Here is a 16,371-nt window from a genome sequence, read left to right on the forward strand (position 1 = left end):
GACACCGAAGAACTATGATAGGTTTACAGGTTCCTGTGGTCTAAACAATGTTGCTTTCAAGTTCTTATGCAGATCCTTCTAACTCAACATGGCCCCAAAACTGAATAAAACAGGCCAATAGAAACTGGTAACTCAGTGCACCGCATAATGGCAGGTGTCGATGGCTGCTGATATGCAGATGTGGCTCCTCAACAGCGATGACAGCCGACGCCAACACTTCTGACACCAAATTTGTAGACGCCCGCCATATGCAGCCTTCTTTATGGATGTAGGATAGTCGAGTGGAGGTAGGGAGGTGAGGTCCTGTGGTGTGATGAAGCTCTAATGAGACATCATTCAATTGAGTCATTTATTTCTGAGAGTTTTACAATCACTCTGTTTTCTCCCCAGTGCAGCCTAGCAGCAGCCATGCTGAGTCCATGTTGCAGCACATCAGCACCTGGCAAGAAATCTGCTGGTGCACCCCTGGCACTACCTCAGGTCAGTGGCACGGCCTAGTCCTAGGAGGGGAAGGCGGCCAGCGCATCTCTGCAGCCTGGCGTGACTGTGAGGGCCTGCCAGAGCCTCAGTGCTCTCACTGAATGTAGCTATGCTTAGGATCGGCCCCAGAAATCTGCAAGCCCTTTTCTGGTTGTCGAGAGTGTGTGTATGCGGGAGACCCAACAGCAACATGGAGGACAGCCCCAGTGTACAGCCGGTAAGGCAGTACTTGGACTACCCAGGAATGGTGCATAGGAGCCCTGCCCTGAAATTGAACAGTTTGTAGATGGGCAGATAGTTCTTCATTCATGAAAGATCAGATTGGGCCTCATCCTTGGGTAATCACTGGTGTGTCTGGCAGTGATGCAACTCACAGAGTTGAAGTTCCCTCTACAGCTGGATGGCTGCAGACTCGTAGTAGATGATTTAAAGCTGGCAGCAAGTGGTAACACAATGTCGTATTCACTTGTCACCCTCCGAGAATGAGTGGAAGAAAGATGAAGGTTTTATAGCTGTACATGACAAGATGCCCCCATACTGGTGACCGAATGTAGCCCCTTTGACAGAACAGCATTGCATCTGCTCTGCACTTGTTGTCAAGGTGCCGACTCAGGTGTTCCTGACGCTCTCTCTCCCACAGTCTAAGGCAATGGACTTTCTGCTTGTTTGTACTTCAGCTCTTCTGACTGTTGACATTGGTTACGCCACTGTTAAGTACTCGACAGGTGTCCTCCAGTTAGCATTGTCCCAGTTGGTCTCAACAAAATTTTATTCATCACTTAATTACTAACATGCACTGCAACAACAGCACAACAGGCTTAGAAAAAAGACAGCTCATGTCACTTTTGCACTATCCTACAGGCACTTATAACCTGTTCATGCAATATCAAAAACTGAATTATTTTGTAAAACTATGATGTGAACATTTTAGGTTAGGATTTTTTGTGACTGTTATTGCTATAAAAAAAAACAACAAGTTTATTGTTACCAGTCACTGTTTGTTTATATACGAAATGCATTTTGAAGCTTACATGTGATGTATTACGATAGAAAAAGGAACCCGTGACCAGTGAAGATACTGCCACAAGTTTCCCCAAAACTGTAACACAACACACACATATGTCAGACAAACATGTGTAAATCCATCTAATGATGGAGGTTTAAACATTCAAAACATGTTGTGGATATAAATAAACAGTGACTCGTAACAGTAAGTTTGTTGTTTCATTCGAAACTATGATGCCTTGTACAGTCGACTCCTGTGTTCTACCTCTTTTGATGTCAGTTAACTGTCTTCCCACATTAAGTTGATAATATTTGTTTCCCTGATGATTTAAGATTGAAACCAGCCTACGATAGTAAAAAAACATTAATGTTACTGATTTGGCAGTTTTTCTGTGTTATTCATTTTTGTAACGAATCACACAGACACAGTTGGTCCAAGTATTTAATGTGGAATGAACTATTAACTGATCACAGGCACAGGCCAACAAGAAGATACTACTACAAAATTCTTATTTAAATTACAATCTTGTGACTACCAATATGAGTTTTTGGGGCAGTTAACAAATCTGCCTCCACGTCTGCAACAATACCTAGATACAACAATGATGACATCGCCAACAATAATGAATAAAAGTAGTATGTTTTAGTGGTCATTTTAATGAGATATGCTGAGGGAAACATTCCACGTGGAAAAAAATATATCTAAAAAGAAAGATGATGAGACTTACCAAACAAAAGCGCTGGCAGGTCGATAGACACACAAACAAACACACACATACACACAAAAGTCTAGCTTTCGCAACCAACGGTTGCCTCGTCAGGAAAGAGGGAAGGAGATGGAAAGACGAAAGGATTTGGGTTTTAAGGGAGAGGGTAAGGAGTCATTCCAATCCCAGGAGCGGAAAGACTTACCTTAGGGGGAAAAAAGGACAGGTATACACTCGCACACACACACATATCCATCCGCATATACACCATATATACAGGGTGTTTCAAAAATGACCGGTATATTTGAAATGGCAATAAAAACTAAACGAGCAGCGATAGAAATACACCGTTTGTTGCAATTTGCTTGGGACAACAGTACATTTTCAGGCGGACAAACTTTCGAAATTACAGTAGTTACAATTTTCAACAACAGATGGCGCTGCAAGTGATGTGAAAGATATAGAAGACAATGCAGTCTGTGGGTACGCCATTCTGTACATCGTCTTTCTGCTGTAAGCGTGTGCTGTTCACAACGTGCAAGTGTGCTGTAGACAACATGGTTTATTCCTTAGAACAGAGGATTTTTCTGGTGTTGGAATTCCACCGCCTAGAACACAGTGTTGTTGCAACAAGACGAAGTTTTCAATGGAGGTTTAATGTAACCAAAGTACCGAAAAGCGATACAATAAAGGATCTGTTTGAAAAATTTCAACGGACTGGGAACGTGACGGATCAACGTGCTGGAAAGGTAGGGCGACCGCGTACGGCAACCACAGAGGGCAACGCGCAGCTAGTGCAGCAGGTGATCCAACAGCGGCCTCGGGTTTCCGTTCGCCGTGTTGCAGCTGTGGTCCAAATGACGCCAACGTCCACGTATCGTCTCATGCGCCAGAGTTTACACCTCTATCCATACAAAATTCAAACGCGGCAACCCCTCAGCGCCGCTACCATTGCTGCACGAGAGACATTCGCTAACGATATAGTGCACAGGATTGATGACGGCGATATGCATGTGGGCAGCATTTGGTTTACTGACAAAGCTTATTTTTACCTGGACGGCTTCGTCAATAAACAGAACTGGCGCATATGGGGAACGGAAAAGCCCCATGTTGCAGTCCCATCGTCCCTGCATCCTCAAAAGGTACTGGTCTGGTCCACCATTTCTTCCAAAGGAATCATTGGCCCATTTTTCAGATCCGAAACGATTACTGCATCACGCTATCTGGACATTCTTCGTGAATTTGTGGCGGTACAAACTGCCTTAGACGACACTGCGAACACCTCGTGGTTTATGCAAGATGGTGCCTGGCCACATCGCATGGCCGACGTCTTTAATTTCCTGAATGAATATTTCGATGATCGTGTGATTGCTTTGGGCTATCTGAAACATACAGGAGGCGGCATGGACTGGCCTCCCTATTCGCCAGACACGAACCTCTGTGACTTCTTTCTGTGGGGACACTTGAAAGACCAGGTGTACCGCCAGAATCCAGAAACAATTGAACAGCTGAAGCAGTACATCTCATCTGCATGTGAAGCCATTCCGCCAGACACGTTGTCAAAGGTTTCGGGTAATTTCAGTCAGAGACTACGCCATATTATTGCTACGCATAGTGGATATGTGGAAAATATCGTACTATAGAGTTTCCCAGACCGCAGCACCATCTGTTGTTGAAAATTGTAACTACTGTAATTTCGAAAGTTTGTCTGCCTGAAAATGTACTGTTGTCCCAAGCATATTGCAACAAACGGTGTATTTCTATCGCTGCTCGTTTAGTTTTTATTGCCGTTGCAAATATACCGGTCATTTTTGAAACACCCTGTATATATATATATATATATATATATATATATATATATATATATATATATATATATATATATATAAAAACAAAGATGATGAGACTTACCAAACAAAAGCGCTGGCAGATCGATAGACACACAAACATACACACAAAATTCAAGCTTTCGCAACAAACGGTCGCTTCGTCAGGAAAGAGGGAAGGAGAGGGAAAGACGAAAGGATGTGGGTTTTAAGGGAGAGGGTAAGGAGTCATTCCAATCCCGGGAGCGGAAAGACTTACCTTAGGGGGAAAAAAGGACAGGTATACACTCGCACACACACACATATCCATCCGCATATACACAGACACAAGCAGACATTTTCTGCTTTTTTTGTTTATTGTAATGTCTGCAACTAACTCATGATAGGTGTGAATGATTGCACTCAGATACCACTTACTGTAAAAACAGATTTATGTCACAAAGTACTGTGGTCACTGCATTTCTTTGAAACATCACTGTAAATGCAGAAGCAAAATGAAAAAGAAAACCTTTTAGTAATACGTGAGCTGATGAACTTAACTAGGTGATCTTCCTTACCTCACCATACAGGTCTGCATCAGATGACATGTCAGTGACCAGCTTGTAAATCCAGTCTCTAAGTTAATAATTTTGATACTACGATCCTTAGAGGTAGAAATTAACAGGTTGTGTCTCACATCCCATTTTGTATTCTGGATGAACAAGTTACCTGTAGAACTTTCAGTAGTTAAGAATACAAAGATTAATACAACATGCATAAATACTAAAATTGAACAAACGTTAGAGACAATGAAGCAGATGCCAATTATAGAATGTTCTAGAAGTTAGTAATCTCTACATTTTGAACTCATGGAAGAAGTGAAAAATCCAACAAGATTCAGTGTCTAGTTTCCAGAACCATTTAAGCAATCTCTTACTCCATAAGAAAGAAATGATAGAAAACTGGAAAAGAAACAATCTAAAGGTGTTGGAGAGGAGATAAAACCCAAAAAATCCACTAATGTGTAAGGACCGAAGCAAAGGAAAAACCCACAAACCACAAGTGATAGAGAGAGAGAGAGAGAGAGAGAGAGAGAGAGAGAGAGAGAGAGAGAGTGCAGTAAAGGACTTCACCATAACAGCCATGATTCAAATTCCAGAATGTTACTATTCAGCTTGTAAATCCACAGGTCATAGATGAGAACTAACACAGTACATAAAAAAGAATTAATGTCTGCTGAGTGGAATGAGAGATGGAGGAAGACAAAAGAATAGTGAAAACTTACAAAGAATGCAGGTGACATGAGAAAAAAAAGCTATGCTAAAAAATACCAACAATCCAAAAGGAAGATGCATGCACACCATAGGATTGAATGAGGATGGAAAATGAAAGAACGAAAACAATGTGAGATTCAAATAAGAAGAAGGGGGAAAACATAATTAGAGATCTAGTTAATGCACAAGATGAGGAGCATGTTGTGGAGCCATTTATCATCCATGAAGTGCGGATCCATATGACTTAATGATTAAACAAAATCGTAGGTCCTCATTATTATTTCCAAGGAATGCTCAGGTACAAGATATTGCAAGTACAAACATTTGTCTTCATTCACTTTAACTGAGACCTGATGGCAGTCAAATCAGTACGGAACACTAGTCAAACCATGCACAGTTGTTTGCTGATAACAAACACGTACATACTCTCAGTCGTGGCTACATAAATTTTGTCACTGGAGGGAAAGTTATACCATCAGGGCCTTGGTTACAGCTTTGTTCAGATGGGGGCAATTCAGCTCGATAAAAACCATGCAGTGTGTTTAAGAATGTCATAGTACTTCACTGACAAATACTTAAATACTGACTGATGACCTCAGAAGTTAAGCCCCATAGTGCTCAGAGCCATTTTGAACTTAAATACGTAACAGATGTCAATCTTAGGGGCTTTGGATGGATATTGGGGATGACTGATTTTAAAGTATTCATTCAGCAATTTCCTTCTTTGGCACATCAGCTCATTAATTATTGATTGTTAGCTATGGCAAGAGAGGTAGCATACTGGTTTATCACACTGGACTCTGTCATTCATGAGGAATGGTGTTCAAATCCTCACACAGAACCCCCCTTCTCAAAAGAAAAAAAATCCTCTTAAAGTGATGTTAGATTATAGCCCTTGAAGAAGATGAAGACATTTTCCTGTTCCAGTCATGGCTAATCTGAACTTGTGTCATGTCTCTATGATCTCATTTACAATGGCTCATTCCTTTCACTTATCAATAGTGCAGTATGGAAAAAGATGAATACATTTCTTACAGAGATTTGTGACAAGTTAGAATTTCATGACAGATCAAGACTTGACTATAGTCTGGCAGGGAATTTTGTCATGAGTATTCATCACAATGGATACTGTACTAAATATTAAAAAAATAAAGGAATGTGAAACTGTAATAGATTTGTAATAAATATTATTGCATGTACTTGTGTTAGCTCCCAGTACTATAAGTTTTCATCACATCACCTCATGGCATCGATCATCATATCATACTATGACTTGTCCAATACTGTAATGAACCTTTTTCATACATCACCATGTGCATATCTTATTTTTCTCATGTTTCACTACATAATAATATGGCATGGTATGAGCCAAACTCACAATTTTTTCTCCAACTAAACTCATAATGGTAATTTCTGTGATATGACTATACATAAGGTCCATAATCCATAATATTCCTGATAATAGGATCTATATCAGATGAAATACATCTGCCCACTACAAAGTTCAAAGGTGTATTGGAGGAGTGGTGGGGTGAGTGGAAGAATGTAATACAATTTATTGGGCCAAGCATACGTATCATTATAAATGCAATATTATCTTTATAAAAAGATGTGGAAAGAAACTTGGCTAATTCTTCTTTAGAAATTTACCCACAAATACTAATATTTTATTCCAACAATATGAAAAGATTTGGATACTACTCACCACATGAGGAAGTGTTGAGTCACAGAGAGGCACAATGAAAAAGACTGTTAAACATTTAAGCTTTCAGGCAAATAAGTCCTCTTTCCAAAATAGAAATCACATGGACATTCACAAGAAAACAACTCTCTCTCTCTCTCTCTCTCTCTCTCTCTCTCTCTCTCTCACACACACACACACACACACACACACACAGACAGACACACACAAAACCACTGTCTCCGGGCACAGGGGACCCATTCTGTCCGAAAGGTTAAATGTTTAGAAGTCTTCTTCATTGTGCCTGTACATGAGTCAATGCTTCCGCTATGTGGAAAGTAGCAATCTATCCTTTTCATACAGTTGTTATTTCATCCTGCAATGTCCACTGATTAATATTTCATTCCACTTAGATTGTTCTTTGCATGTAGCAAGCAAGTACAATGGCACTCATCCTCAAATTGTAATACTATGTTGACATGGGATAGGAGGATTAAAGTATTTGAACTGTTTGATTTTTGGGGAGACAAACTCTTGAGAAATTAAGTTTTTATCTTCTGTTGTATGCTATTTCTGAGGAGATGATTATCTCTGCTTATGCTAGGCACTTCAAAGCACTGGGCTGCAAAATATTACAAAAGGAACCTAAAAATCAAAAGTACCAAAACAAGTTAATTGTCTTAAGGCTATTTCTACATTTATCTCACATGTGAGGGCCTATGGGAGTAGCTGGTGACAAAGAAATGTTGAAACCATAAGCATAAACTATTCTGTGAACATACACAAACACATACAACCATAAGGTAGTGAGTGTTTACAAAATTATAATCAGTGAACCAACCTTTTGGATTATATATCATAAGTCCCAAATCTGTAACAGCACGTGCATGATGGAATACTCCTCCCAAAAAGCCACTGAATCGACTCCAAAATTTGATGCTGCCATCCTTATGCCCAGTTACAATACAAGAACCTGAGGCCTTCACACTCGTGACCCACTCAAGTCTCTCCTCGGATGAGAAAACAGATCTTACAGTGCAAGGTGTCTTTCTCTTCCTCATCCACCTGCGCCATGCTTTATAAACACAATGCCAGTTAGTCTCTGTACCACAGTGGGACCATCCTGGGTATAAATTACTTGTGATTTCTTCAAGAACCTCATTTGGTATTTCTTTTTCACAGCATTTCTGCCAGACACTGGTCCTCTGTACAAAAATAATTAATCAGCAGGATACAGTAAAAATAAAAAGTAATTTGAGGAAAAGCAACAACTCACCTACAGATGAATTATGAGCGGTGCATAAAGAGATGTAAAAGATGAGAAAATCACATTAGTTTCAGATATTTTTATATTATTTTTGTGATTCCTCCCTAACAACCCCCCCCCCCCCCCCCCCCTCCCACCCATTTACACACACACCTTGCATTTAAAAATTGTTAGATGCAGCCCAGTAAGGTTTCTGCTTGGACAGAGTAATAGTGTAAAAAGTGTGTTGAAGTTAGGAGCCTATGGAACCAGAAAATCGAAATCCTTGTGAGACCGGATTTTAACTAGGGCAAAAGTGTGTTTTCTGACCTGGCAGAGGTAGAATGACAAGTGTATACAGTGGAATTGTTGGAGAAAAAATGTCACAAGACAGGGATTAAAAATGAAAGTCGCCATAAAGAAAGTAACTTTCCAAAAGAAAAGAGCAGTGTGTTAATAAGCAGAGAAGGGCTTCAGATGGACAGTGAAGTGGATAGAGTAGTGTAAAATGTGTACACTGTAAAAGAGGAGGAAATGTTTGTATTCGAAGATACACTACCTCGAAGCTGCATACGCAATAGTAATTAAATATGTGCAACTGAAAAGCTGGAGACTGCAGTAACAACTATGGCTGTGTTACACATTGTGCACCCACAAGAGTAAAGAATGCTATGGTTGTGTTGTTTAATTCTTCAGCATGATTATGTGATCTTTGAAATGTGTCACCAATTATTCATCTGCAGGTAGTGGTTTCATTCCCTCAGGATTTATCTGCTGTTTTAATTGCAGAAATCCTGACATAGAAGAAACACTATGAATATCTCTTACACAACAGAAAAGTGAGGTGTATGAATATAACAATAATAATAAAAATAACAATAGTAACATACATGTGCCTGAAACAGAAACTGGTTTATAGCACTTTTATAAGAAATACATGATAATTGGCGGATTAAGTGGTAATCAATCACTATTTACTTAAAAATTTTCCTTAGAAAATTTGTGTACAATTGTTTAAATGAAAGGATTTTGTGTAATTTCAAACACAGAAACAAAATCCTTTGACACAAACATACTGTTTATAAAGCAGTGGCAGGGGAACACACACACACACACACACACACACACACACACACAAAAGGATTTAACTCTTACAAGCTTTCAGAGCCATTGGCTCCTTCTTCTGGCAGAAGAGTTGAAGGGGGAGTAAGGGGGATGAAAGAAAAGGACTGGAGAGGTTTAGGGAGAGGGATAAAGTTCAGAAAAGCCACCCAGAACCCCGGGTCAGGGGAGACTTGACATTTGCGATGAGAAGGAAAGACTGATTGTTCGGGACTGCACTGGATGAGATTTGAAAACCTGAGAGCTTAAAGGTGGAAGACAGGGTAATATGCAAAACAGAGATTAGTACTAAAACATCGTGCATTGTATGTAACAGAGGTGGGAGGGGGGACGGTGAAAAATAAACAAGTCACAAAATGAAAGATGTAGAAAACTAAAACAGAGTGAAGAAAGAAGTAGTTATTGTGAATAAATGATGAGACACAAGGAATTAACGTAAATTAAGGCCAGGTGGGTGGCGAGAACAAAGGACGTGTTGTAGTGCTAGTTCCTGCCAATGGAATTCTGAGAAACTGGTTTCTGTGGAAAGAATCCAGATGGTGCGAGTAGTGAAACAGGCACTGAGGTCACGATTGTCATGTTGTACAGGATGCTCTGCAACAGGATATTGTGTGTTGCCTGTATACATCCTCTACCTATGCCCATTCATCCTGACTGATAACTGGGTGGTAATCATGCTGATGTAAAAGGCCAAACAGTGTTTACATAGCAGCTGGTATATGGCATGTGTTGTTTCACAGGTGGCTCTCCCTTTGATAGTATATGTTTTACCAGTTACAGGGCTGGAATAGATGTTGGAAGGAAGGTGCATAGGGAAAGTCTTGCACTGGGGATGGTCACAGGGGTAGGAGCCAAAGGGTAGGGAGATGAGTGCAGAAGGAGCATAGGGTCTGAAAAGGATAATGCAGAGATCGGGAGGGCGACAAAAAGCTATTCTGGGTGTGGTGGGCAAAATCTCAGACAGAATGGATCTCAGTTCAGGGCATGATTTTAGGAAGTCATGGCCTTGTCTAAGTAGCTGATTGATACATTCGAGACCAGGATAATACTGGGTGACAAGTGGTGTGTTCTGAAGTTGTTTTTTGGAGGGATTGCTCTGAAGTTGTTTTTTGGAGGGATCAGCAGTACCAGGATTGGATGTGATGGCCTGGAAATTTGATTTTGAACTAGGCTGTTGGGATAATTACATCCAGTGAAGGCTGAAGTGAGAGTTGTGGTGTAGCTGTATAGTGTCTGCATCCGAACAAATATGTTTGCCTTCAATGCAAATGTTGTACGAGAGGGGACATTTGACATGGAAAGGATGGCAACTGTAGTATGTTTGATGTGGACAGAAGTGTGCAGCTGGCCTTCAGTGAGGATGTGGTCAACATCAAGGACAGTGACATGGCATTTGGAATAGGATCTTGTGAACTTCAATTGGGAAAAGTTATTTAGAGATTACAGGAATTTTAACAGGACAGCCTCACCATTAGTCCATGTGGCGAAGATGTTATGAATGTATCTAACCCAAACCAAGGGCTGAATGCTTTTGGTTCCCAGGAAAGCCCCTCCAAGTGACCCATGAAAAGGTTGGCACAGGAAGGAGCCATCCTGGTTCCCTTGGCCGTACCTCTGATCTGTTTTTATTTCTGCCTCTCAAAGGTGAAGTAATTGTTGGTAAGTATAAAGTTGATTAAGGTGAGCAAGAAGGATGTCATAGGCTTGGAATCAGGTGGGCATTGACTGAGGAAATGTTCAGCAGCAGACAGACCATGTATGTGGGGGGTGTTGGTATAGAGGGAGATGGCAGCAAGCATGGCTTTCAGACGATATAGGAAATGGTTGGTATCTTTAATATAGGAGATAAGTCTTTATACTAAGAGTTGCAGGTTTTGACCAACTAAGGTTCGGTGGGTTTTTTGAAGCCAGCAACCACAGGACAGCCTGGATGATTGGGTTTGTGGATCTTATGAAGAAAGTAAAAGGTGGGGGTGCATAATTTGGGTGGGGTAAGAAGTTCTGTGGATTGAGGCGTAAGTACTTGTGAGGGGCCTGAGGTTTTTAGGATGGACTGTAGGTCAGTTTGAATCACAGGGATTGGATCTTAATGACAGATGCTGCATGTAGAGGTGTCAGACAGCTGGTGTAGTCCTCCACTAACATACTCTTTCAGTCAAGTACTAAAGTGGTCAATCCTTGTCTGCAGGGAGGATACAGATGGAGTCATCAGCTTTTAGGGAATGCAAAGCCTGAAGTTCTGCTGAGGAGAGGTTAGGGTCATGTTGTAGGGACCTGAGGAAGGATGTGAAGCAATGCTGGATGTGAGGAATTCTTGGAAGGCCTGTAAAAGTTGATTCTGAGGTAGTGGGTGTGGATCAATTGGGATCATGGTCAAAACTGTTCAAGGCAGGGTTCAATGTCAGACTTGCTATTGGAAAGGTTTTGCGGTTGGGTCGCAAAGTGATATTTCCAGTGGACATTACGTGCAAAGGAAAGCACACCCTTTACCAAAGCAGCATGGTTAAATGCAGATTTATTTACTCAATTCTTATTTATACAAATCTCTTGTAGACACAAATCTTGAAAAAAATAAATAGATACTATCTGGAATAACTGTAGATACAAAATACAGTGCACAATGTGAACTCAGTGCACGATGACGATGCTGACTGTTGCAAGTTAGTCATCGCATAATGAAAATGGCAACAAAAACTAGTGGTAAATAAAAGATAAACTGTAAATGAAAAGAAAGAAAACAATCACATATACAATATGCACTGAGGCAACAAGTCATGGGGTACCTCTTTTTGACTGTCTTACTGCAGCAACTCAATGTGGCATGGACTCGGCAAGTTGTTGGAAGCCCCTGCAGAAATACTGAACCACGCTGCCTCTACAGCCATCCGTAATTGCGAAAGTGTTTACGGTGCAGGATTTTGAGAATGAAATGATCTCTTGATTATGATCCATAAACATTTGATGGGATTGATGTTGGGCGATCTGGGTGGCCATATCATTCTCTTGAATTGATCAGAATGTTCTTAAAACCAATCACGAACAATCGTGGTCCTGTGTCATGGCACATTGTCATCCTTAAAAATTTCATCATTCTTTGGGAATATGAAGTCCATGAATGGCTGCAAATGGTCTCCAAGTAGCTGAATGTAACTTTTTCCCATCAATGATAAGTTCAGTTGGACCAGACGACCAGTTGATTCCGTGTAAACACAGCCCACTCCTTTATGGAGCCACCACTAGCTTGCTCAATGCCTTGTTGACAACCTGATTCCATGGTTTTGTGCGCTCTTCATCACACTCGAACCCTACCATCAGATCTTACTGGCTGAAACCAGGACTCATTTGACCAGATCACGGTTTTCCAGTCATCTAGTGTTTAAGTGATATGGCCACGAGCCCAGGTGTGCACTGCAGGCAATGTCATGCTGTTAGCAAAGGCACTCTCATCTGTTGTCTGCAGCATTAGCCCATTATCGCCAAATTGTGCCGCATTGACCACATGGATATGTATGTCGTACGTCCCACATTGATTCCATATAGTGCTGCTCGTCTTTCAGCACGGTATGCGGACACTGCTGCTCTCAGTTGTGAAGTGAAGGCGGTCACCCACTGTGTTGTCTGTGGTGAGAGTTAACACCAGAAATTTGGTGTCCTTGACACGCTCTTGACACTGTCGATCTTGAGCTATTGAATTCTCTAATGATTTCCAAAATGGAATGCCCCATGCATATAGCTCCAACTACCATTCTGCATTCAAGGTCTGTTAAATCCCATCATGCAGCCATGATCATGACAGAAACCTTTTCACGTGAATCACCTGAGTACAAATGGCAGCTCTGCCAATGCCCTCCCATTTTATACTTTGTGTACACTCTACTACTGTCTTCCGTATATGTGCATATCACTATCCCATGACTTTTGTCAACTCAATGTACAATTTATTGACAATAATATGGAAAGGATAGATTGCTACTCACAACAAAAAAAAGAAAGAAAGAAGATAGAGAAATAAAAATAAATATCTGCTAAACAAGTAAGCTTCTGGCCAAGAGGCCCTATTCTGAAGTACACACATGACTGTGCATGATGGAAGGTGAAAGGATAGCAGGGTAGGGGTGGGGGACAAAAAGAGTGCTGGTTGTGGGAGCATACAGAGACGTGGTGGGGAGAGGGTACAGTAGCTAGGTGCAGCACACATGATCACATGACTGGTTTCACAGGTTGCCCTGCCTTTGATGCTTGTGACTGAACTTGAGTAGCTGGTGGTGGGAGGATGTATGGGACAGGTCTTGCACCTAGGTCTACTACAGGGATATGAGCCATGAGGCAAGGGGTTGGGAGCAGAGGTGGAGTAGGTATCCCTACTCCACCCAATCTCCTAACCACTTAATGGACCTAGATGCAAGACCGGTCCCACGCATCCCTACTCGATCCATGCTCCTAAGTCCTTACCTTATGGCTTATATCCCTGTAACAGAGTTAGATGCAAGATCTGTCACACACACAACTACTCCACCCCTGTTCCTAACCCCTTACCTCATGGCTCATTTCCCAGCAACAGGCCTAGATGCAAGACCTGTCCCACACATCCCTACTTCACCCTTGCTCCTAACCCATTACCTCATGGACCATATCCCTGTAACAGACCTAGATGCAAGACCTGACCCAGGTGTCCCTACTCTACCTTGCTCCTAAGCCCTTACTTTAATGGCTCATACCCCTGTAATAGACCTAGATGAAGACCTGTCCCACACGTGTCTTCTCCACTCCTGCTCCTAACCCCTTACCTCACAGCTCATGTCATTGTTAATAGACCTAGATGCAACACCTGTCCCACACATCCTCCCATCACTACCTACTCCAGTCCGGTCACAAGTATCACTATTCCCATCAAAGGCAGGGCTACCTGTGAAAGCAGTTGTGTGATCTACATGCCAAGCTGCAACCACTGTCCTGCATTCATCCCTGTCTATACACGTGAATAGCCACTGACAAACTGTGACCAAGAAACAGCTGGACTACCCAGTTGCTGAGCATGCTGCCCAACAAAACGTTCTTCACTTCAATGACTGCTTCAAAGCCTGCGAAATTTGGATCCTTCCTATCAACACCAGATTTTCTGAGTTGTGCTAGTGGGAACTCTCCCTGCAATATATCCTACATTCCCATAACTCCCCTGGTCTCAACCTTCGTTAGCCACTGACCTCCACCCACCTATCCCCCTTCCTGCTCACACTTCAGCACAACACAGCCTTCTATTTCACCAACACACACAACATCTTTTTACTTCTCTCCTCCCACCCCACCTCCCCCCCCTTTCCCCCTCGTCACCCACAAAATCCACCTACCAACTGTGACTGTCTCTTCCCATCCATGTCCCAGCCTCCTCCTTACCTCCACCACCTAGACTGCTTCTCTCATCATGGTGCAGTTGCTCGCAGTCTGGCCTCAGCAGCCACAGTGGTCATATATACAGGGTGGTCCATCTGAAGTTTTGGATGAGATTATCTCAAAAACTATACATCGAGTAAAAATAGTGGGTAAGACAAGTTTGTAAGCTCAAAGGGGGACATCAAATGATACTACACATGAACTCCAGCCCCCGCTCTCTGGGTGGGGCGGGAGGCAACTTTTAAATCTTACATGGAAACACCCATTTTTTTATTGCAGATTCGGATTCTCCATAAAAAAGTAATCAACTTTTGTCTGAAACATTTTTTTAAACCATTGACAGATGGCGCTGAAATTGAGAAAAATAAAAATTAGCGAAGAACTCTGATTTATTTAGAATTATCTGAGAAAGACGCATCAAATCGATAAAAAATGTGCACCAATTCTTTTGTTACGCCAAATTAAGCTATTTTTGTACAAAATTTACTGTATCCTTCTTTTAGTGTAACCCAGGAACAACGACATGGACGCTGTAGGATGTTCCCATGGGGTTCTTCATTAGTGAGAGTCCCCTTGCCTCTCACATGTTGCGGTGCTTAATTAATGAAATTATCCCCATTTCCTTCAATGCGTAAAGTCAATGGTCTGCGAAAGCTGTTCACAGTTTTGAGCAGCACATCCCGTGGTATGGCTGCACATGCTCTTCGAACGCATTGCTCCATATCGTTTTGGGTTGTGGGCTGTCTGTCATAAACAATATTTTTTAAATAATCCCACAATAAAGTATCAGGAGATGTTAGGTCTGGTGAATGTGGAGGCCACTGAATTGGTCCGCTGTGTCCTATCCACCATTTAAAATGTTCCACACATTTTTAGCATGATGGGGAGCAGCTCTGTCCTGTTGGAACCACATTCGTTGCTTGGTTTCTAAATCAACATCTTTCATTAGCTCCAACAAATCATCGCGGAGAAGTTGTAAATAAGATTCCCTAGTAACATTTCAGTCAAAAAAATATGGTCCTATTAAGTAACTGTTTAAAATTCCACACCAGACCATTAATGACCATTTGTGTTGATTGTCAATGGGTCGGTGCCAGTATGGATTGACAGGGGAACAATAATGACAATCATGACGATTTAATTCGCCATTGTTTTTTAATGTGGCTTCATCGGTGCACATAATGTATCTAAAAAAAATCATTGTCACCTCTTATCATTTTCAAGGCCCATTGGCAGAAATGCACGCATATTTGCATATCTTTCAGCATTAATGCCTGTGTCAGTGTGATATGATACGCATGATGCTGATGTGCCTTCAAAATCCTGAAAAAAGTTGATTTCGGTATTCCAGTTTGTCTCTGAATTGCACAACTACCCATTTTGGGATCCAGTTGAACACAGACAAGAATGGTAAGGGTACGAGCATCATTTTCATTGTATTTGCGATGACGAGGTGGACAGTGCGTGTATCCATTTTGAGCTCATTGAGTGCAATTTCAAATAATGTTTTTACTAAGATGTCATCTGTTTGGGAAATGATATGCATACAATTGTGCAGCTGCAGTGTAATTGTTATGGCATTAAAATTAACATCATATCAACAATCTCTGTAGAAGGATATGATGATGTCCCATACTCCGAGGAACGTAGGGGACGATGC

General features: G+C 41.5%; 1 protein-coding gene across 1 annotated transcript in view; it reads right to left on the reverse strand.

Moving 5' to 3' along the window:
• LOC126094618 (uncharacterized) overlaps positions 1-16,371 on the reverse strand; it is a 105,712-nt gene that overhangs the window by 55,552 nt on the left and 33,789 nt on the right. The window contains exons 2-3 of the mRNA XM_049909098.1: positions 7,794-8,157; positions 4,576-4,726 (exon numbers count right to left, since the gene is read on the reverse strand). Coding sequence (XP_049765055.1) covers positions 4,576-4,726; positions 7,794-8,157 — 515 coding nt within the window. The remainder of the gene's footprint in view (positions 1-4,575; positions 4,727-7,793; positions 8,158-16,371) is intronic.

The sequence above is a fragment of the Schistocerca cancellata genome, chromosome 8, assembly GCF_023864275.1.
Source record: "Schistocerca cancellata isolate TAMUIC-IGC-003103 chromosome 8, iqSchCanc2.1, whole genome shotgun sequence".
Taxonomy (NCBI): Eukaryota; Metazoa; Arthropoda; class Insecta; order Orthoptera; family Acrididae; genus Schistocerca; species Schistocerca cancellata.